Genomic DNA, 23196 nt, shown 5'->3' on the forward strand with positions numbered 1-23196 from the left:
GCAGCCTGAAGTCGTTGCTTCACACTACCTAATGGTAGGGATGGTTCCACCTATGTTCACAGGGAGAAATTCAAGAGGCAGGAAGCTATCTACGTCAAGGCCAGCTTTTGCAAAATATCCTGGTATTTCATAATTCAGATTACACAGCTCAAGTACATATGCCTTTCCCTGGTTGTAGGATCCCAGGCTCCGCAGCTGCAGTCAGAGTGATGACTTCCTTATCGATGGAAGAAAAAGGGGACATTTAGAACCCAGCCCCACCCTTTCGTAGCAACCAAGACGGCCGCCATGACCTTGGCTCGAGATGGAAATCCATGGAAACAGACACACTAGATGTGTCATAAAGCAGAGCTTATTTACAAAGAAAACAGGAACTGGCAATACCTGAATTTAAGTAAGAAGCTGTTAAGACAAGACATACTGCGTAGGTTTCATCTAGAAACAAAAGCTGGAAAAACAAACAAATCTCTTTAAACTTCTGCTTTATTGATGTGGGCTTGAAAAGTCTAGCCTAGTCTATCCATGGGGTTTATTTTGCCTCTCCCCAGAGACTCTCAAGGCCCAAATGTGTCCTTTCTCCAGGGATTAGCCTGCGTCTCATTGTCACCTGGGGTAAGAGGGTAAAGCACATCCCATAACTGCATCTGCCCTGCCCATCTTCCCCCCCTCCCTCCCTTCACTTGCCTGTGTTGGACTAGGGATGGGCAAGAATGTCAATCACACTTTCTCATTTTTGCAACTCTTACATTCAGTTCTCCACATTTCCTCATGCTTGGTTTTGTTATGCTTATGATGGTGACTATTTCATAACTTCTCATGAAAGTTCACCAGCGTTTTGATGTGAATCTCTCTCACCAAGCACATCTTCGCACAAAAACTTTGCCTCCTATACAAATGTCTAATGTCTTTTTTGGGTGTGTTACTTTCAGCAAGTAGCACTATGCTATGTTTATTTATTGCTTTCCCATCCCACCTTTTTCTCTAAGAGCCCCAAGGTTCTCCCCCTCCCTCGCACAACAGCCCTGTGATAGAATTGTAGAGCTGGAACGGACACAAAGGAATCTCAGGACAAGCATCCTTGACAGATGTCTCCTGGGGTTTTGTGGGACTCCAAATCCCATCAGCTCCAGCCAGGATGGCCAATGGTCAGGAATGATGGTGTCTGGAGGGTCAACTGTTCTAGAGAAAAAGAATTAAATGCTCCCTCCGTGGTTCTCCTCCTCCTCTAGGAATGCTGCCCGGCTTCTCCATATCAGTGACACAAGAGTGGAGTACCTGTAGGTCTCAGGGACACTAAGCCGAGGAGGCGCCATCTCAAAGCCAGGTAAGCAAGGCACTGGTCTCTGGGAAGGAGACGTTAGACTCTGACAGGGTCCTAGAGTCTCCCTGTGTGCTGGGCCCGGGGGTAACCCGAGAACCGCGGTCCAGGTCCAGTCCAGAATCCGAAGGTTCCACTAGGAGTCAGTCTGACAGGGTCAAGGCAGGAAGCCAGGCAAGGACAGGTACAGGATCTCAGACAGGATCTGGCATACAGCAATGTTGCTCCCACAACCTGGGGAGGGGTCCAGCAGTCTTTTATCTTTGTCGGGGTAACGGCCGGTCCTGATCCCCCGGCGACTCACTCCCCTGTTTCGCCTGAAGGTGAGCACTCCCCCTGCGAGTACTCAGGTCTCTCCTTTTCTCAGACCTTAGTCTCTGCAGCTCGGGAGACATCGGTGGGTTACTAGACCCAGGGGCCGCCTCAGCCTCCCCTGACCAAACCGGTAGTGGAGCAGCTGTAAGTGATGGCCCAGCTGAAGGCAACGAGGTAATCCCCACATCTGGAGCCAGGGCTCAGGCCCCTGACTCGGCCCAGCTGGTGTTTGTGGCAGGGAAACCTGTGCAGACTGGGACTCTTCAGGATCAGGCCCCAGACTTGGTTCAGATGATGCCTGAGGCAAAGGATCCAGTGCAGGCTGAGACTCCTCTGGTTCCGAGTCTGAGCCCAAGTCCCAGGCCATCACACCCTGCCTCTTCCCCAAAGCCTACGTAGTGCTTTCCCAGCTTTGCGTAGGAGGCGAGGGGGCTATAGGACCCTGCCCGAGCCCCCCCACCTCCTCCCCAAAGCTCGGGGCCTCCTTAGCCACCTTTGTGAAGGCTGCACAAGGGCTGGCGGCAGGCAAATTGTGGCCTCGCACAGGGCGCCATAGTACCAAAGTCTGCCACTGCCCTGCAGCCCTCCCCCAAGCTGCATCCACCTGTCTCACCCCAGATGCCATGTTTGATGCCAAGTGTGGGGCAGGTAAAGATGTAGCTCCCACCAGGTTTGCAGCCACCTGGCAAAACCCCAGAACATTTGCAAGTGGATGGTGCTGGTGAAAGGTTGTGCAAGAGACTGTGATGAGGTGATTGGTGCCGCCTGCAAACTTGGGGCTCAGCTACATTAGTTAAAAAACGTTTTGAATTTGTTATAAACGTGTAACACCACCAGAGAGGCACCAGAGGGCAAACAAATTCTCTATGTGATTTTTACATAGTGTTCCCCCCCCCCTTTCTTATAACGATTTAATTTCTGACTAATTTTAGCGGTTCCCCCCTGTGTGTAGATCCACCCTCGGTCAAATAAGAAGGGAGGGGAGAGGTAAGGATTCCGCAAACAAAACCATAACAAAGATGTGTGTGTTAATTACATCCACTCCATTAACATCAGTTTGGCCCATGGTCTTGAGTAGCTGACTAGGCTAGGCTCCAGCCTCAGGGCCAAAGTACATGTGGAGCTATTAAGGATCTGTGTGACCCTGCAGAGCTGGCTCTTATCAGGGGAAGAAGCTGGCAAGAGGCTGACTGACTTGCTGCTGAAACAGGAAGTGGTTATTGCCTCCCTGGAAGCCATAGCAGCTGAGAGGAGGAAGAGACTAAGGCTGTGTTCTCACACTCCTGTTTCCTGTGCCCTCTTTGGACTTCCAGTGCTGGGTTTTTAAACCCGTGTTCCCACGACATTATCCCAAATGCGCATGTATCTTGTACTTTCTTTTGTAATAAAATAGCACTGCTTGATGCGTCGTTTCTCAAACCGTCCTCACATGGGTTGTGCTGTTCTCACTTCACCTCTAGACCAAGGTAGCATTCAACCACACATTAAAAACACACGGCTAGGGATCCCCAGCACTCTTAACAAGCCACAGTTCCCGAGATTCTCCCATGTGCTTTAAATGTTCTTTTAAAGATATACGGTGTGGGTGAGACCAAAAGTGTGGATGCCTTTGCATGGGGTAAATACATTCCTGGCCATTAATAACTCCCCCCCCCCCATGTGTACACAGAAACAAATCAGAGACAACTGATGGTGAAATCGTAACCCTGCCTACTCAGAAGTAAGGGGGCTAGGACTGGAGCAGCTTTAATCCTGTAGAGAGGGGGGAGAAGAGATATAAAAGCATCTATGCTCTCTCTTCAGCTATACCAGCACTTGCTTTGGGCTTGGCTCCTATTGCTGTTGTCAGGTTTCTCCTGCAAATATTCATATGGTTTTAATTGCGGAAATGCAATAAAGCAGATTTCTTGACTGCAATTTCTGGTTCAGTTATGACTCCAACGTAACTTCAGGCCATCAGCCACAGCATCTCCTAACACCTTACTTCCTTTTTCTTTTTTAAAGACAGCTATTGCGGGAGGGTTAACCCTTTCTCCACACTATTTTCCTCAATGGAAATCTACCCTCTCTTTCCCCTTTCTTTATTTTTCATTCATGATAGGAATATGAGGCTCACGTTGCAAGGCGGGCATAATTTTACACCACCTGGTACCACCAGACCTGTAGCCAAGCAGGAAGGCAGTATAAGAATAAATGAATGAATCTTTATTTGCGTCAGCCATCGGCCATAGCAATAAAACAACAATACGATATACAAAGAGTAGAAATAAAAAGTGAATTACCTGTATATAAAATACATTTTAGGGTTTTGAATCAATAGGAGGGCAGTGTAAAAAGCTCATGAGTCTGGGGTTTCCCTGGGCCTCGAGGCTGCAAAGGCACACCCTTTTCCATTCTGCTTGCTCAGATGAGCCATAACCAACCGGCATGTACAATGGACACCTCTCAAGTAGGCCATGGTTCACGGCCAGGCTCCTGCAACAGAACATTTTGTTTCTTTATGTTATTGTTCCCAATTGTCCCACCTACAACCATACTTTGTTAGCTTTGTGAATTGCATGCCATTCACAGGGCAGATATGGGCTGTTTTCTCGCCAAAGGATCAGCTTTCACCTTCCTCCTGAGTTGCTGCATTAGCAACCTCCCTGGGATGTGAGCCTGGGCTTGTCCTGGGCTGCCCAGACAATAAGATCTCCCTGTCAACCACACTGATGGGGTCCAAAGGAAAGCAGAGCAATACATTTGGCACCAGCTTGGCTGCAGGAGTTGATGGAAGGAGGTGACAAGGTGCCACCTTAAGAGACTCCAATCCAGATTGGCGTAGGAATGCCCCAAGTGTCAATACTTGTCATGTTAATGGTTGATCTCCTTACTCTCTTAAGAACATAAGAAGATCCTACTGTATCAGGCCAATGACCCATCAAGTCCAGCATCCTGTTCCCACAATGACCAACCAGATACATCTGAGAAACCCCCGCAAGCAGGATCCGAGCGCAGGATGCCCTCTCCTAATGTGGGGGAGGGGGACAGTGCTCCTGAAGGTAGGAGTCTATCAATTGATGAAGATGATCATCCAAATGTCATAGACCAAATGGAGCAAACAGCACGCAGACCTAGTGGTGGGAGGAAAAAATCCTTAAATAAGAGACACGGGGGAATGATTAATGGACTTCAGTGTCTGTACACTAATGCGCAAAGCATGGGAAATAAACAAGATGAGCTTGAGCTCTTGGTACAGCAAACTAAATATGACATAATAGGCATCACTGAAACCTGGTGGGATAAGTCCCACGAATGGAATGTAATAATAAAGGAGACTTCCGGGTTAGCGCCTCCGGTAATGGCGGAAGGAAGGAAGGAGGAGGAATTTGCTTCGTAAGAATCCGGGTCTGGCCGCCACGGCGAAGGCGGAGACCCACTAGAAATCACAGGCGGGTGAAGCCTGTGAACGTGGGATTCGGCTGGCACCTTTTGCGCCTCCTCTACTCATGGGGAAACCTGGTTTCGGGGTTCCGGAGCGACATGGGGTGAGCGGCGCGGTGCTTCGAATTGACTGCTTCTTCCACGAAGCGAAGCCGCATAGCTGTTGCCGGAGAGCGCTGACTTTTTCCTGTGGACAATTTGATCTTAAAGCAACTACCCGTGAGTAGAACGGAGAATTGGATTTTTAAACGTCTTAATTTGGTGCTGAAACGGGGAGGTCTAAAACAGGAAGTCCACCTTCCCCTTTTGTAAATAGATTGAAGTAATGAAGATGCAAGCTGAAGTCTCAGAAAGCCTATTGTAAAAGACTAAATTTCCATCAGTAAAAAATACTAAACCCCCCTTGGTGGCAGGAGAAGAGGGGGGAAAGTTTTGGACTGAGTATACCTGCAGGAGAGAGAGAACAGAGTTAATATACCACCGCTCCGATCCTGGAAACGGGCTGCCAACAGGACTGACCGTGATTAGAAGGTTCACTGACAGTTAGTTAAATAAGAGGAATACATTGTTTCCATGGTCTCCGTCTGCGTTTAAAAAGGAGTAAAAGTAACAGAAAATTGAAACTAACTTTATTGTTTGAATTGAGTTTAAAAGGACTAATACAAATAGAAACTGTTTCCCTCTAGAGGAAGCTTTTGAAACTGTCACAAGAGTTGAGCTGGGGGAATTTCCAGCTGCAAGATAAAAACCTGTGAGATTCTGGGGACCTTGAATCGGTTGAGAATGTTGACAGAAGAGGCCTTAGTGGTTGTATTATGTAAGATAAGTGACTCACTGGAACAGCTTCACAAAAAGGTGGATGTGGTAACTACCAAAATTGACAATTTGGGACAAAAAGTGAACATCAATATAGAAACTGACACAGGAATCTACTTTGACATGGCAAACTGCGGAGAAGGCTAGGGAGAAAGTTATTGCCGTTGAACCTAAAGTAATACAATTGGAGAGAGAGAGAGTCCCAACCTTACAGATGCAATTTGATGACCATAAGTTGATGCCTGCTATGATTGAATTTAAAGAAAATCAGATTTCGAGGATCAGAGCCCTACCTGAACTGGAGAAGGAAAGTTTGATAGATTTCCTTACACAGGAATTTGATGACTTTTGGGACCGGGACTTGGGTCAAGAAGAGATTAAAACTGTGAGGGCTCTCGGACTTGGAAGAGGAGGGAAAAAAGAGAAGAACAAAATAAGAGACTGTTGGAACTACCAGAGGAACCTAGAAGAACAACAGTCAAGAGTGGAAATTTTGAATGACGTCCTGAAATACCTTTCGGATCTTAGATTTAACTACGGAGATTTGGTTGCCCTGTCGAGAAGGAATAAAATCATCTTTAGGTGGGAGTTTCCCCGAGATCTACTCTTTAGCCTCAAAGGAAGGAAAAGGAAAATAAGATCAGTGGGAGACAAAGTAAAGTTCATGTATAAATATGAAGAAGACTCACAGAAGGGACTTGGAAAAGAGTTAAGAGCATCGGACAGAAGATCACCAGGTTGATGGACTATAGGGAATTGGCGGATATGACTGGCAGAATCCGGGACCAGGGAGAAGAGTCAGTGGAAGAAGATTGGAAAAAGTTTAAAGACTATTTATAAAAATATTGTAAAATTAATGAGTGTTACAAAAATGTTGGAAAGGAGCTATATGGCTTTAGTAGAAATGTTATAAGGAATTAAGTACAAATAGATTATTAGAGTATTAAAGGGAAAATAAAGTTAAAATATGTTAAGACAATTATATATTAAAGGGGAAAATAAGGCTAGAATATGTTAAGATAAATTACAGGACAGAAAACAGAGGAAGATGGAAAGGAATTGCTGAAACAGTTAATTAAAGTGGAATACAAAAAGGGAGGTGTGAGGAGGTCGTTGAAACAAGTAAATGAAAGTTAAGATACTGAACTTATTAGATGTGTTTTAAATTGTGTTTGTTTGGTTTTGTTAATTTAATGTTTGGGGGTTGGTGTTGTGTGGTGTTTTTGTTTTTGTTGTTGTATTGTATTGCATTGTATTATTTAATTCTTTGTCTTTCTTTTGCAGTCTTTAAAATGTTAATAATTATTTTTTTAAAAAAAAAAAAGATTGGAATGTAATAATGGAGGGATACAATCTATTTCAGAGAAACAGACCAGACAAGAAAGGAGGAGGAGTGGCGTTATATGTCAGGGATGTGTATACCTGTGAAGAGATCCAAGATTTAGAACCTCAAAGCCAAAGTGAGAGCATTTGGGTCAAAATTAAGGGAGAGAAGAATAACAGGGACCTCATTGTGGGAGTTTACTATAGATCCCCAAGCCAAACGGAGGACATAGATGATGCCTTCCTGGAACAGATGGCCAAGCATGCAAAAGGAAGGGAGACAGTAGTAATGGGGGACTTCAATTACCCGGATATTTGCTGGATGTCAAACTCAGCCAAGAGCATAAGGTCAAACAGATTCCTCACTGGCTTTGCAGACAATTTCATTGTCCAGAAAGTGGGAGAAGCAACAAGAGGAACAGCCATTTTAGATCTGGTCCTAACCAATGTTGATGACCTGGTTAGTGGGGTAGAAGTGGAAGGATCATTAGGCGCGAGTGATCATGCTCTTCTGAAGATTACTATACAGCGGTAAGGAGCAGCCAAGCATACTAGGACTCAATTTCTTGACTTTAAGAAAGCCAACTTCATAAAACTTAGGGAAGTGCTGGGTGAGATCCCATGGACAGTAATACTAAAAGGAAAGGGAGTTCATGATGGCTGGGAGTTTGTTAAGAGGGAGATAGTAAAAGCACAACTTCAGGCAATACCAATGAGACGGAAACATGGAAGGTGCCTAAAGAAGCCAGGGTGGCTATCTAAAGAACTTTTAACTGAGTTAAGATTAAAAAAGGATGTGTACAAAAAATGGAAAAGGGGGGAAACCACCAAAGAGGAATTCAAACAAATAGCCAGCACGTGTAGACACAAAGTCAGAAAAGCTAAAGCACAGAATGAACTCAGGCTTGCTAGAGAGGTTAAAAGCAACAAAAAAGGCTTTTATGGGTATGCTCGTAGCAAAAGGAAGAACAAAGAAACAGTGGGGTCACTCAGAGGAGAAGATGGTGAAATGCAAACAGGGGACACAGAAAGGGCTGAACTCCTCAATGCCTTATTTGCCTCAGTCTTCTCCGATAAAGAAAACAATGCCCGACCTGAAGAATTTGGAGCAAATGATTCAGCAGAGGAAACACAGCCCAGAATAACTAAGGAGATAGTACAAGAATACTTGGCTAGTCTAGATGTATTCAAGTCTCCAGGGCCAGATGAACTGCATCCAAGAGTATTAAAAGAACTGGCAGGTGTGATCTCAGAACCACTGGCAGTCATCTTTGAGAATTCCTGGAGAACAGGCGAAGTCCCGGCAGACTGGAGGAGGGCAAATGTTGTCCCTATTTTCAAAAAGGGGAAAAGAGAGGACCCAAATAATTACCGCCCAGTCAGTCTGACATTAATACCAGGGAAGATTCTGGAGCAGATCATTAAGCAAACAGTCTGTGAGCACCTAGAAAGGAATGCTGTGATACCAATAGTCAGCATGGATTTCTGAAAAATAAGTCATGTCAGACTAACCTGATCTCGTTTTTTGACAGAATTACAAGCCTGGTAGATGAAGGGAACGCAGTGGATGTAGCCTGCCTTGATTTCAGCAAGGCATTTGACAAGGTGCCCCATGGTATTATTGTAAAGAAGCTGGTAAAATGCGGTCTTGACTATGCTACCACTCAGTGGATTTGTAACTGGCTGATTGACCGAACCCAAAGGGTGCTCATCAATTTTTCCTCTTCATCCTGGAGAAGAGTGACTAGTGGGGTGCCACAGGGTTCTGTCTTGGGCCCGGTCTTATTCAACATCTTTATTAACGACTTGGATGATGGACTCAAGGGCATCCTGATCAAATTTGCAGATGACACCAAACTGGGAGGGGTGGCTAACACCCCAGAGGACAGGATCACACTTCAAAACAACCTTGACAGATTAGAGAACTGGGCCAAAACAAACAAGATGAATTTTAACAGGGAGAAATGTAAAGTATTGCACTTGGGCAAAAAAAATGAGAGGCACAAATACAAGATGGGTGACACCTGGCTTGAGAGCAGTACATGTGAAAAGGATCTAGAAGTCTTGGTTGACCACAAACTTGACATGAGCCAACAGTGTGACGCGGCAGCTAAAAAAGCCAATGCAATTCTGGGCTGCATCAATAGGAGTATAGCATCTAGATCAAGGGAAGTAATAGTGCCACTGTATTCTGCTCTGGTCAGACCTCACCTGGAGTACTGTGTCCAGTTCTGGGCACCACAGTTCAAGAAGGACACTGACAAACTGGAACGTGTCCAGAGGAGGGCAACCAAAATGGTCCAAGGCCTGGAAACGATGCCTTATGAGGAACGGCTAAGGGAGCTGGGCATGTTTAGCCTGGAGAAGAGGAGGTTAAGGGGTGATATGATAGCCATGTTCAAATATATAAAAGGATGTCACATAGAGGAGGGAGAAAGGTTGTTTTCTGCTGCTCCAGAGAAGCGGACACGGAGCAATGGATCCAAACTACAAGAAAGATGATTCCACCTAAACATTAGGAAGAACTTCCTGACAGTAAGAGCTGTTCGACAGTGGAATTTGCTGCCAAGGAGTGTGGTGGAGTCTCCTTCTTTGGAGGTCTTTAAGCAGAGGCTTGACAACCATATGTCAGGAGTGCTCTGATGGTGTTTCCTGCTTGGCAGGGGGTTGGACTCGATGGCCCTTGTGGTCTCTTCCAACTCTATGATTCTATGATTCCTCTCCTGTGGTTTCCAACAACTAGTATTCAGAAGCACTGCTGCCTCTGACTATGGAGGGAGAATCACCATCATGGATAGCCAACACCCCTGCTTTTTTAAAATTTAGCTTTTACTTATGATTTTTTCTGTGACACAAAACAAACAAATAAACAAGGAGAAGTACATCTAGTGTCTCCACTTTCAGTTCATAGAATCTTCTTTCACCGTTCGTTTACATTTGGCATCTTCTTCTTCTTTGGCGATAACTCATAGCTGATTAAGATTGTCTTCCATAAACACAGTTTGAACAGTGAAACCGTAAGTGACTGCGGAAGCCAATTCTGGATCCACATGTCCTTCCACAGTGGGGACATAGGTTTCCGGGTGGGAGATGATCAGGGTGAGGCTTTGCATGTTTCTCCCTTTTGTCCCGAGTTCGAGTGTCTTCAAAGCCCATGACACCTTTAGCACAGGCTGTTCTCCAACTGGAACGCTCGCAGGCCGGTGTTTCCCAGTTGTTGGTGTTTATACTACATTTTTTAAGATTTGCGTTGAGAGAGTCTTTAAAAATCTTTTGTTGACCACCAGCATAACGCTTTCCATTCTTAAGTTGGAAATAGAGTAGCTGTTTTTGGAAGACAATAATAAGGCATCCACACAACATGACCAAGTCCATCGAAGGTGAGGTTGAAGAATCATTGCTTTGACACTGGGGATCTTTGCTTGTTTTAGTACACTGGCATTAGTTTGCCTGTCTTCCTGAGTGATGTGTAAAACTTTTCAGAGACACCGTTGATGGAATCTTTCAAGGAGTTGGAGATGGCATTTATAAGTGGTCCATGTTCCACAAGCGTACAGTAAGGTTGGTAGTACGATTTGGTAGGAGACACTATTGTCATAGATTTTGCGGGGAGAGAGGAGAGAGAGGGAGAGGGTTGGGGGCATGGAGGTGATGAACTTTTCATTCTCTTGCATAGTGTTTGCGCAGAATTTTTGTGTCAGAATCTCGTGCGTAGGTCCTTTATTTACATGGTCCTTTGTTTTTATTGGCGTTGTGAGAGATTGGAATGTCCAATCCCTTTTAAAGCCCTCTAGGTTGGAGGCCATTTCTGCCTTCTATGGGAGTGAGTGCCATAGTTTTAACTATCCACTATATGAGGAAGTGGGACGCAGGTGGCGCTGTGGGTTAAAGCCTCAGCGCCTAGGGCTTGCCAATCGAAAGGTCGGCGGTTCGAATCCCTGCGGCGGGGTGCGCTCCCGCTGCTCGGTCCCAGCGCCTGCCAACCTAGCAGTTCGAAAGCACCTCCGGGTGCAAGTAGATAAATAGGGACCGCTTACCAGCGGGAAGGTAAACGGCGTTTCCGTGTGCGGCTCTGGCTCGCCAGAGCTGCGATGTCACGCTGGCCACGTGACCCGGAAGTGTCTCCGGACAGCGCTGGCCCCTGGCCTCTTAAGTGAGATGGGTGCACAACCCCAGAGTCTGTCAAGACTGGCCCGTATGGGCAGGGGTACCTTTACCTTTACCTTATATGAGGAAGTAGGGATGCAGGTGGTGCTGTGGGTTAAACCACAGAGCCTAGGACTAGAACTAGCTCAGAGCCTAGGACTAGCTCAGAAGGTCGGCGGTTTGAATCCCCGCGATGGGGTGAGCTCCCGTTGCTTGGTCCCTGCTCCTGCCTACCTAGCAGTTCGAAAGCACGTCAAAGTGCAAGTAGATAAATAGGTACTGCTCCAGCAGGAAGGTAAACGGTGTTTCCATGTGCTGCTCTGGTTTGCCAGAAGTGGCTTAGTCATGTTGGCCACATGACCCGGAAGCTGTACGCCAGCTCCCTCGGCCAATAAAACGAGACGAGCGCCGCAACCCCAGAGTTGGCCACAACTGGACCTAATGGTCAGGGGTCCCTTTACCTTTACCTTATGTGAGGAAGTACTTTCCTTTAGGCTCTTCTAGCCTTTTGACATAGTCATCTTTCTGTTTTAATGAGCAGGTAGTCCGAGCTGCATCTTCTGGTGTGCTTTTGTTGACTATTGCTCCTGCGTTACAGGCCACGGCTGAAATTGCCTTGACTGGCTTTGCGTTTTGAAGTTTATGGTTTTACTGTGTTCTCGGAAAGAGCAAGCAGCACCCTTAAGGAGTCGGGCAGGCAAGAAGTCAAGGGAACAAATTTGGGGAGTTTCTCGGAGTGCCAGCAGACCTGACTTCCCCCTTTTACACATTAACAGCCCAGCCATCTGTCTGCCACCAGTGCAAATTGCTGACGAAGTCATTTCCAAAATACTGGAGCTATGTGTGGAAGCAGAGTCAAGTAAGGCAGAGACAGAAGGTGAAACGTAGTGGGATGGGCAGGATCCAAAACATGCTGGATTGTCAGAAACCTACAACATGGCAGATTCCCTGAAACCATGGGTGTAGGCAAGGGTGATGCCCGTGCCTGAAGCCCCTCCAAATATGACCCTCATCACAATTTGTTTTGGTTTGCTGTATTTTATTTTATTTTATTTCATGCACCGAATATGTTAGCGGCAAAGTGGGACATTAGTAAGGTCAGAAAACATAACATGGCTGGTTGCAAGGTGTTATGTACTGAGTTGAATAGGATCCAAAATGCAGCAGTCTGATTGGTCCTAGAACAATAGGATTCAGGATGCAGCAGTCTGATTGGCCCTAGAACAATAGGATCCAGAATGCAGCAGTCTGATTGGTCCACAGGAGCCAACCAATCCAGCTCCAGGTAGAAGTGAATCCACAACCTGATTGGCCTACAGGTGAATCCCGGAAACAGCCAATCACGTGGGACCCATTGTGTAAATAATGTATTTAAAGCAGACATTCTGGGGGAACCTCCATTCCTCCTCACCACTATGAGCTGAATAAAGAGCATGAAATCCACTCTCAACTCCAAGTATATTTCAGAAACAATGCAGGGAAGGATAAATTATTTCAAATTTTTGTTTTGTAAAGAGTCAAGAAATAAGCAGCCATTTGAAAAAAAACAAAGCAAAACAAAACTCCAAAGGGGGGCAGTGCCTATTCTATTACAGAGCTGACCATTCTCCAGTTCCTATACCGCTGCTTGAATCCCAGAATTCAGAATTTGACCTTTCCTGGCCTAGAAGAGCTTGAAGGTTCAACAACTTTTGAAGGGAGGGGAAACATTCCCAGGGCATCAATTTGCAGCTCTCCCCCTAAACCTCCATGTAGAAAAGGACAGGAGATGAACCTGCAGGAACAGGCCAATGGCACCCTATTCTCACAGCGGCCAGCGAGCCAGATGTCTGTGGGAAACTTGCATGCAGCCTCTGAGCACAAGAGCTCTCTCCCCTCCCATGATTTTCAGCAACTGGGATTTGGAAGCATTTCTGCCCCCAACTTTCCTTTTCTGTTCCCAAATCTTCCAACATTCAGCTTCACTGGATGTCTATGAGTTCCAGTGTTGTGACGGAGAAAAACTTTTCTTTATTCACTTTCTCTGGCTGTACATCATGCTATAAACTTATGACTCGCTTTTTCTCTATATTTAAGAGATCCAAACACTGCAACCTTTTTCACAGGGGGTAGGAAATGACCTTGGTCATTTCCCCAGAGTGGCTGGGGAAACCCAACAACAATAATAATAATCATCTCCAGGGAATTGTGAGACAATAGAAAGCTGCAATTTACCAAGCCTACCTCACTGAACTAAGGAGTTCCACCAGAGACAGGACATGTTCCAGGAGCCACCTGGTAGACCTGCTTCTGAAATAGTTTCTGGTGATTAAGATCAGATTAAAGCAGGCATGTGGCATCTCCTTAGAGATCCATCATGCTTCCACCCAGTGGCACACGCAAGAAAACAGCTCTCCGAGGGCTGCCACCCTCCCCGCGCTGCCCTCTGCTTCTGTAATGTAGCCTGTAACCGGGAAAGGCTGTGAATAAGGAAGACACATCCTTGCTTGTTCTGCAGGGCACCTCCTGCCAAGCAGCTGTGCCCATTTCCAGGAATTACGCCTCTTGCAAAGGCTGGCAGCCATTGTTGACATTTCCACTTTACCCAAGCGGCTCCAAACCGGTGCCACGATGTGCTGCGTCCCAGTAAGCAAGAGCAGAGGAGGGAGATGGCATGGGTGCACCAACCCAGTGCAAGGGATCTACTGCCGCCCTCCCTAATTTGCCCGCGCAGTTAAGCTATGGAACTTACTCTCACAAGAGGCAGCGCCAGCTACAATGGTGCCTCGCAAGACGAAATTAATTCGTTCTGCGAGTTTTTTTCGTCTTGCGATTTTTTCGTCTTGCGAAGCACGGACTTTGGAAAAGCTTCAAAAAGCACCAAAGTCTTCAAAAACCTCAAAAAAGGCTACCACACCGCGTGCTATGAGTTGCTCCTCGAAGTGAATGCACGGTTTTAAGAAAAAGGAAACAAACTTGCAAGACAAAGGAAACAAACTTGCAAGACGTTTTCGTCTTGCGAAGCAAGCAAGCCCATAGGGAAATCCGTCTTGCGAAGCAACTCAAAAAACGAAAAACCCTTTCGTTTTGCGAGTTTTTCATCTTCCGAGGCATTCGTCTTGCGAGGTACCACTGTATAAGCTTAGATGGCTTTGATGGAGCGTTGGAAATATTCATGGGGGAGATGGCTGCCGATGGCTACTAGACCATAATAGCTATGAATCCAGAATTCAGAATGCGGCAGCTAGACTGGTGATGGGGAGTGACCGCAAAGACCATATAACAACCGTCCTGAAAGATGTTCATTGGCTCCCTGTACGTTTCTGAGCACAATTCAAAGTGTTGGTGCTGACCTTGAAAGCCCCAAATGGCCTCAGTCCAGTATACCTGAAGGAGTGTCTCCACCCCCATCATTCTGCCTGGACACGAGGTCCAGTGCTGAGGGCCTTCTGGCGGTTCCCTCGCTGCGAGAAGCCAAGTTACAGGGAACCAGGCAGAGGGCCTTCTCGATAGTGGCACCCGCATTGTGGAATGCCTTCCCGCCAGATGTCGAAGAGAAGAACAACTACCAGACTTTTAGCAGACATCTGAAGGCGGCCCTGTTTAGGGAAGCTTTTAATGTTTAACAGATTACTGTATTTTAATACTTTGTTGGAAGCCGCCCAGAGTGGCTGGGGAAACCCAGCCAGATGATGGGTGGGGTATAAATAATAAAGGTAAAGGTAAAGGTACCCCTGCCCGTACGGGCCAGTCTTGACAGACTCTGGGGTTGTGCGCCCATCTCACTTAAGAGGCCAGGGGCCAGCGCTGTCCGGAGACACTTCCGGGTCACGTGGCCAGCGTGACATCGCTGCTCTGGCCAGAGCCAGAGCCAGAGCCAGAGCCGCACACGGAAACGCCGTTTACCTTCCCGCTGGTAAGCGGTCCCTATTTATCTACTTGCACCCGGAGGTGCTTTCGAACTGCTAGGTTGGCAGGCGCTGGGACCGAGCAGCGGGAGCGCACCCCGCCGCAGGGATTCGAACTGCCGACCTTTCGATCGGCAAGCCCTAGGCGCTGAGGCTTTAACCCACAGCGCCACCTGCGTCCCTTAGCGCCACCTGCATCCCTTAAGTAATAAATAATAAACTATTATTATTATTATTATTATTATTATTATTATTACTACTACTACTAGGGAAATAAATCACATTTCTTAAAGCTACGACAGTCTCTGCCGTGTCTCAGTTCTCCAAAGGACCACAGACCTTGGGTGAGTGCCTGGGACCCCATGGGTTCTTGCCACCACTCGGCAGAGGGAGGCAGGGAGGCAACCAAGTTTTGAAACAATATTTTCAACAATATGGGTTAGGAAGGGGCAACCCATTCACAATGTACACCACATGTGCAGAAGATGGAGAGGCGCAACATGCAAATTAGAATTTTTTTTAAAAAAGGGGGAGGGCCTTTTTTTCCAACCCAAGGGCATTCCCTTGGAAGCAACCTTCCAGGGGCCACGGGCCACTGGCAGACAGGCCAGAAGTAAAAGTGTGTGTGAACTCAACAGTGCTTAGCCGGGTTTTAGTTGCTAGTTGCCAACATTGTTGCTAATAATTGTTTCGTTGCTAGTATTGTTTTGTGGATTATGAGCACTGTGAAGCTTTGTGAATCTTATAAAATGACTTTTGTAGCGGCTGTGCCTAATTTTTTTAGTTGCTTTGTTAGTGTTTTATATGAGGAGGTACGGTAATTTTACTGATAATTTGCAATTGTTTTACTGATGATGCCTTTCCTGTATGATTTATGTTGCAGTTGTGATATTCTATTCTGTTATTGTTATTTATTGTTTGTAACCAGCTCCGTGACTCGTGTGAGTGAAAAGCGGCATAGAAATAAAATAAACGACTCTCCCGGCGACCCCCCCTTTATGCAATTAACCTCAGCTCCTTCCGGCATCGGCTGGGAGGGGTGGGGGCACGAAAAGCCAGAGAAAAGTGATCACTGCAGGAAGCCACTGGATCCTGCTGCAACAGGATCGGGTGCGCGCGTGGGGAGGAGGGTCAGCTTGGTCCTCCCCACCCCCCGCAGCGTTATACTGAGAATAAAGACGACATGGTGCGTGGGGGGAGAGAGAGGATAGGGTCCCACGTCTCAATCCTCCCCGCTGCAACCTCGATGGCTGCGCAGTCCTCTGCATTTCTCCTTAGGAGGTAACCTCTGCTGATTCAAAGTGGCTTCCTCGCGAGTAATACCGCCCGGCTGCGAACTTCCGCGCGCCTAACCCGAGAGGAAGTACCATATCGGACCTCCAGGGAGGCTTTCTCCCGTGTAAACGTGCCCGGGATGGGACCGTCCCACCTACGCGCGCTCCCGGCTTGCAGATCTTCGCCCCTTGGCTCCATCCCGGGCTGGTGGGCGTCGGGTTGCCCCGCCACGACGCGCCTCTTGCGGCCCAAGCGTCCCGCCGGTCCGCCTCCTCCTCTCCTCTTCCTCCTCCTCCGCAGCGACGGCGCCTTTCCCGGTGGAGGCGGAGCGGCTGCCCCGGGACCTCCCTCGGGCCTGCCCCTGCCAGCCAGTCCGGTCCCGCCCCGTGCTGGGGGCGTGGGGAGAAGCGAGGAGAGGAGCCAGGCGTCCGGGCGCAGGGCGCAGCGAGTGCTGCCGGGGCTGCTCGTAGGAGGCTGCTGGCGGGAGAGGGGCGCCCGGAGCCGGCCACGATGGCGGCGGACAGCGGCCTGGAGCAGCGGGCGCTGCAGTACGAGCAGACCTTGGTGAGTGGGGCGGGCTCCGGGCGGGGGGCTCTGCCTCGGCGCTCAGCCCCGGGTTTTCTTTGCACAGCAGGAGAGGGGAGAGAGTGCCTTTGAGCGCGTGCAGAGCGCCGTTCGCCGCGCGCGGGTTCCCAAGGCTGCCTTCAAGCCAGGACTTTTTCACGGTCAAGTCCAGGGATTTGGGGGAAGAGGCGGAGGAAAACAGGGCTGCTGTATTCAGAGGAGGGGAATCGCGGGACCGGTCTGCAAAAAAAAAGAAGAGTGTTTCTGAGCATGCGGGGAGTGTCGCGTGGCACCTCAAAATTCCATCACATTAGTGCCGCTTGGTGGAGCGGGCGCTAAGTAGCTTGCGCTCTTGTGCGCTCTTCCCTGGGTGCAAGTTCCACTGAACTCAGCCAGACTTGCTTGCTCCAAAGATACGCTTAGGTTTGCACCTTGGAGTTAGCGGCAGGAGTGAGCTGTCTTGTGGAAAGCCAGGTCACAAGCCCATTCCTGTTCAGTGATGTCTGCACTGACAGGCAGCTGCTCTTTAAGGGGGTCGTCCCCAGTTCTACCTGTGCGTCGAACCCGGGACGTTCTGCATGCAGAGCATGTGTTCTGCCACTTAGTTGTTGCCCTCTCTCTCTGAGTTCCCATCCCTGTTGCTCCAAGCCCGTTCCTACGCACCTGGGTTTATGCGGCATGGCTCAAAGGCAGTCATTGAGCTGCAAATCACCCCCACTCTCAAAAGAGGAATGACATGGTTGTGGGGCTGTTGCTTAATGCCCTTGGCTTCCTTCTCAACAGGATGCTAAATGTGGGGAGAAAGCCATTTTCCAAGGGATTTTAAGGTAGTGGGCACACCAGGGGTTGGTGCAGATCAGGGTGGCAAGAGGGACACAGAAGGCGATGCTTCGGGGGTGTGGGGGTGTGAATAAGGCCACTTGTGGGTCCCTGGCTAGAGGCGGGTAGCAGGGCATCTTGAACGGGCATTGCCAAAGGGGATCTAAAAAGGTAAAGGGACCCCTGACCATTAGGTCCAGTTGTGGATGACTCTGGGGTTGCGGCGCTCATCTCGCTTTATTGGCCGAGGGAGCCAGTGTACAGCTTCCAGGTCATGTGGCCAGCATGAATAAGCTGCTTCTGGCGAACCAGAGCAGCACACAGAAACGCCGTTTACCTTCCTGCTGGAGTGGTACCTATTTATCTACTTGCACTTTGACGTGCTTTTGAACTGCTAGGTTGGCAGGAGCAGGGACCGAGCAATGGGAGCTCGCCCCGTCAAAGGGATTTGAACCGCTGACATTCTGATACGCAAGCCCTAGGCTCTGTGGTTTAACCCACAGCGCCACCCGCGTCCCTTAAATGGGATCTAGCAATGTACATTCAAGCCGTCTTAAGATTGTTGACCAGGAATTGTGTTTAGGGAGGGAGCATATGAATCCTGTTTGGGATTAAATATATTAAACAAAATAAGCAATAAGATGGATATCTCGGTTGGGGGGGGGGGGAGGCTGGCGTCTTTCTCCTAATATCACAGGTGTTGTATGGGGTTTGGAAAGAGGTCGTTTCAAATTTGGTCTTGCAGTGTCATTGCAAACTTTTTTATTATTAAAAAAAAAAACATGCTGCCTGCCTGCCTGAGTTTGGCTTTAGTTTCCTTCTCAGAAAAGAATCGTTGCGGTAGAAGGACATGTGAGACAGTTTAAAACTAATAATTCTGGGTTTTTTGTATATGGTCTTGTTTTTGTACATTTTTCATTATTACGAAAACAATTTTGTTTCGAAAGAAAAAAAAGATGGGCATCACAGGAGCATGGCATGACAAGCAGGCAGGGGGATTTCTCATCCTGGAAGGATCAGTTGCAGCCGGCAGGACTTTCTGCAAGAGAGGAACAGTGTGGTGTAGTGGTTAAGAGAGCCAGTGTGGTGTAGTGGTTAAGAGAGCCAGTGTGGTGTAGTGGTTAAGAGTGGTAGATTTGTAATCTGGGGAACCGGGTTCGTGTCCCCGCTCCTCCACATGCAGCTGCTGGGTGACCTTGGGCTAGTCACACTTCTTTGAAGTCTCTCAGCCTCACTCACCTCACAGAGTGTTTGTTGTGGGGGTGGAAGGGAAAGGAGAATGTTAGCCGCTTTGAGACTCCTTCGGGTAGTGATAAAGCGGGATATCAAATCCAAACTCCTCTTCTTCTTCTTCAACTTGGGAACTGGTTTCACATTGGCAGGGGAAAAATTGCCCGGAGTAAAGCGTGGTTTTGCCACAGGGAACTGAGGAAGGCAAAGCTGCGTTCGAGTGTATTGGGGGACAATTCCTGGGGCAGGGGTGTCCGTGAGAGCCCCCTGTCAGGGACTTGGACATGTGTTAGTGCCAGGTTGGAAAGAGTCAGTCAAGACTGTCTGCCGCTGGCAGGGGAGGTGGCAGCGCAGTCATGCAAAGAAAGCTTCACTTTCTGTCTCAGGGGAAGGGAGTCTTACTTGAATACGTGCTATGAAGATGACTTGTGTTTGTTTCTTATTTTAAGGGGGGGAAATAGAGCACTTAAAAAACCCAAAGGAATCTACCTCAAACAATATAAAACCAATAACGAATAAAAACCAGCAAATAGTAAAAACAATGGTTCGTTTCTAAATTATGTGTTTGGATAGGATTGCTATCAGGTTAGCTTTTTCTTGAAGCTGTGGGGAAGACAAATGCCTATACGTGTTCTGCTTTCACATCTGCAGCCCTCCAGATGTTGGACTCCAACTCCCATCAGCCCCAGCCAGCTAGCCAATGATCTGGGAAGATGGGAGATGTAGTCCAATAAGATCTGGTGTCTTCGTAGCTTTATGTACAAAATGGCTAATAATAATAATAATAATAATAATAATAATAATAATAATAATAATAATTTATTTATACCCTGCCCTTCCCGGTTCAGAAAACTGGGCTCAGGGTGGCTAACAACAAATTTAAAACAATGGTGATACAACAAAAAATAGCATAAAATACAGTATAAAAGCGTGAATAACCATAAATTCAAAGCTCTAAAATCAATTTAGGGGAAAATCCATCCAATAAACATTAGATGATCACCAGGACTAGCTGGCTAAATTAGTCCTATTTGGGCCAGCAAGGAGGCCAGGGGAGAATTAGCTGTGGGATCCCAGAGTGGGTAATCTTCATAAAGGGGGGGGGGGGAGGAAGGGGAATAAAAGATCAGGATAAGTTCAAATTGAAAGCCAGGCGGAATAGCTCTGTCTTACAGGCCCTGCGGAAGGAAGTTAAATCCTGCAGGGCCCTGGTCTCAGGGGACAGAGCATTCCACCAGATCGGAGCCAGAGTTGAAAAGGCCCTGGCTCTGGTTGAAGCTAATCTAACTTCCTTAGGGCCCGGGACCTCTAAACTATGGTTATTCATTGACCTTAAGGTCCTCTGCGGGGCATACCAGGAGAGGCGGTCCCGCAAATACGAGGGCCCTAAGCATCTTGTTCTAGAGGCAACTTGTGAGGAAGGAGACAGAGAGCTGAATTTTCAAGGAAGGTCCCTGGGATATTGCTGGAAAAGATGGGCTCCCAACAACCTTTAGATGACCTATCCAGGACAGTAGTGAAATACTACTCCACCTCTGAGACGAAAACTAAAACACACAAAAAAGATTTATTAAAGTGGCCAAACACTTAGGTTATTCAAATAACTTCTGCAAACTATTTTGCATAAGTTGAGTGGTCCAGAAAAAATGATATACATCAATAGGCTTTCCAGAAGAAGGCCTTCTCTGTGGCGGCCCCTCAGTTGTGGAATTCCCTCCCTACAGAGTGCACCTAGCAAATGCTGAATATTTGCCTCTTTGCTCTGGCCTTTGACCCCTGAGACCGGTGTTTTCAGGACTCACCCTATTCCTGCAACTGTAATCTGTTTTATCTGTTTTCAATCCTGCACTGGCTTTTCCAGGGGGTTGGACTAGATGACCCTTGGGACCCATCCAACTCTACAATTCTGTGATTCTACAACTGAATTTTCAGTTGTCGTAACCCACCCTGGGACCTGCTGGTGAAGAGCAAATTGCTGCTATTGTTGATGTGGGGAATATTAAAAAAGTTAGTGATGGGTAGACATTCATACTTTCAACTGAACGCCACACTGCTCCAAATTCTACCACCTCATTATGCCTCCTTCACAGAGCGGCTGTTGAATCCATCTTTCCGCTGCGACCAAAACAGATTCCTGGCATCTTTTTACATGGGCCTTGATCCTCCAGCTGGGGTTCCTCCTTCTGCCGCTGCATCTGACATGTGCTGTTGACCACAAACGAAACTTTCCAAATTGCTTACTGATCTGCCCCCCCCCCCCGCCCCCTTTCTACTTTCTGCTCCCATCGCCTTTCCGCCTAATCTCATGTTAACACCACTCAAATGCTTGCCACTGGCACCGGCCCCTGGCTAGACATATTTAGCTCCTTTAATCTTCCCTTGTAGTTGGCTCTCCCAGCTCCGTAATTGTGTAGCTGTGGGCATGTCCAATTTCTTGCTGTCATGCCTTCGTTCTCTGTTCTTCCATGTATCACACACACACGCACACAGCCTCAGCAGGGCATGACGACCACTGATTTTGGCTTTTGCATCTCCGCTCATTTCCTGGCTTCCACTACTTATTGCCTAATAATCACTGCCATCAAGTCATTGCAGCCAGTTTTCTATGGGTCCCTTTGGTCAGGTTGTAAAGCTGCCCTTACTTCAGGGTTGCATGGGGAGCCTGCATGGTATACCACAAGGGTGGGGAACCAGTGGCCCATTACATGTTCGGGGAGAGGCCTTAGCTCAGTTTTAGAAGGTCACAGGTTCAGTTCCCGGCATCTCCAGGTGAGGTTGGGAAAGGAATCCTGCCTTGAAGTCCTGAAGTGATACTGCCAGTCAGTACTTAGCTACCTAGACACTGGTGGTCTAAGCCACTGAGCTTCTTGGGTTTGTCGATTGGAAGGTTACCAGTTCGAATCCCCACAACAGAGTGAGCTCCCGTTGCTCTGTCCCAGCTCCTGCCAACCTAGCAGTTTGAGAGCACACCAGTGCAAGTAGATAAATAGGTACCACTGCGGCAGGAAGGTAAACAGCATTTCCATGCGCTCTGGTTTCCGTCACGGTGTTCTGTTACGCCAGAAGCGATTTAGTCATGCTGGCCACATGACCCAGAAACCTGTCCGTGGACAAACGCCGGCTCCCTTGGCCTGAAAGCGAGATGAGTGCCGCAACCCCATAGTCGCCTTTGACCGGACTTAACCATCCAGGGGTCATTTACCTTTACACATAGACCAATGGTCTGACTTGGTATCAATGTTAGAAACTCAGATATATAACCTAGGTGCCAAATGGCTCCTTAAACCAAGGTTACAGTCGCCAAAACGGAATGTGTAGTTGCAAGACTTATTTTTCAAACAATGGACTGATTATGATTGATTCCTAGTTAAACATTGGACTGGTTCACATGACAACCTTGAGCTAGGTTGAGTTTTGAGAACTTGAAGAAGAAAAGTCACTTGATCCAAGGACAGTCCACATATATACTGGCCTATCCTGACCTCTTTTTCTTAATGGTGACTGCTCCTGCTCAGGCTGCACAGAGAAAGCATTTTGGTTCCTGAAATTCATTCTGATTGGGCAGATAAAATGTAACTGATAGAATAATACAGGATAGGGTATTGGTGTGTTAAAACAGTCAGGATCCAATGATCCCCAGGCATGTACCTCCCGATGGCACCTAGGCATCTTCACTTTGTCGCAAGTGTTTGATGGCCAGGTGCAAAATGCACCTGGCTAATTTCGAACACAGTTTGGCATAAGGGACCTTCCTCTGCGCTGTCTCAAATGGCTGGACTACAGTTCCCCTCAAATGGCTGGACTACAGTTCCCCTCACCCCTGGCCATTGGGCACGTTTGCTATGGTTGGTGGGAGTTGGAATTCAGCATCTGTAGGCTTGCAGGTTTCCCACACCTGGTGTAGTGGTTAGAGTGTTGCACCAGGACTGGGGAGGCCCAGGTTCAAAGCTCCAGTCACTCGTGAAACGCATTGGGTGACTTTGAGCCAGTCAACAACTCTGAGCCTGGTCCGCCTCACAGGATTTCGGGGAGAGTTGAATCATGATACAGTATACGCAACCTTGGATTTCTGGTTAAATG

General features: G+C 47.7%; 1 protein-coding gene across 2 annotated transcripts in view; it reads left to right on the top strand.

Annotated features, from left to right (window-relative positions):
• Window positions 1-16903: 16903 nt before the first annotated feature.
• The window catches only part of CLCN2 (chloride voltage-gated channel 2), a 72741-nt gene continuing 66448 nt past the window's right edge, over window positions 16904-23196 (top strand). Inside the window, exon 1 of one of the 2 annotated variants that reach the window (XM_079977748.1) lies at window positions 16904-17067. In XM_079977748.1, coding sequence (XP_079833874.1) covers window positions 17014-17067 — 54 coding nt within the window. In that variant the 5' untranslated portion in view covers window positions 16904-17013. The remainder of the gene's footprint in view (window positions 17068-23196) is intronic. The other variant, XM_079977749.1, reaches the window with a different exon arrangement.

The sequence above is a fragment of the Podarcis cretensis genome (genome assembly GCF_951804945.1).
Source record: "Podarcis cretensis genome assembly, chromosome: 5".
Lineage (NCBI taxonomy): Eukaryota > Metazoa > Chordata > Lepidosauria > Squamata > Lacertidae > Podarcis > Podarcis cretensis.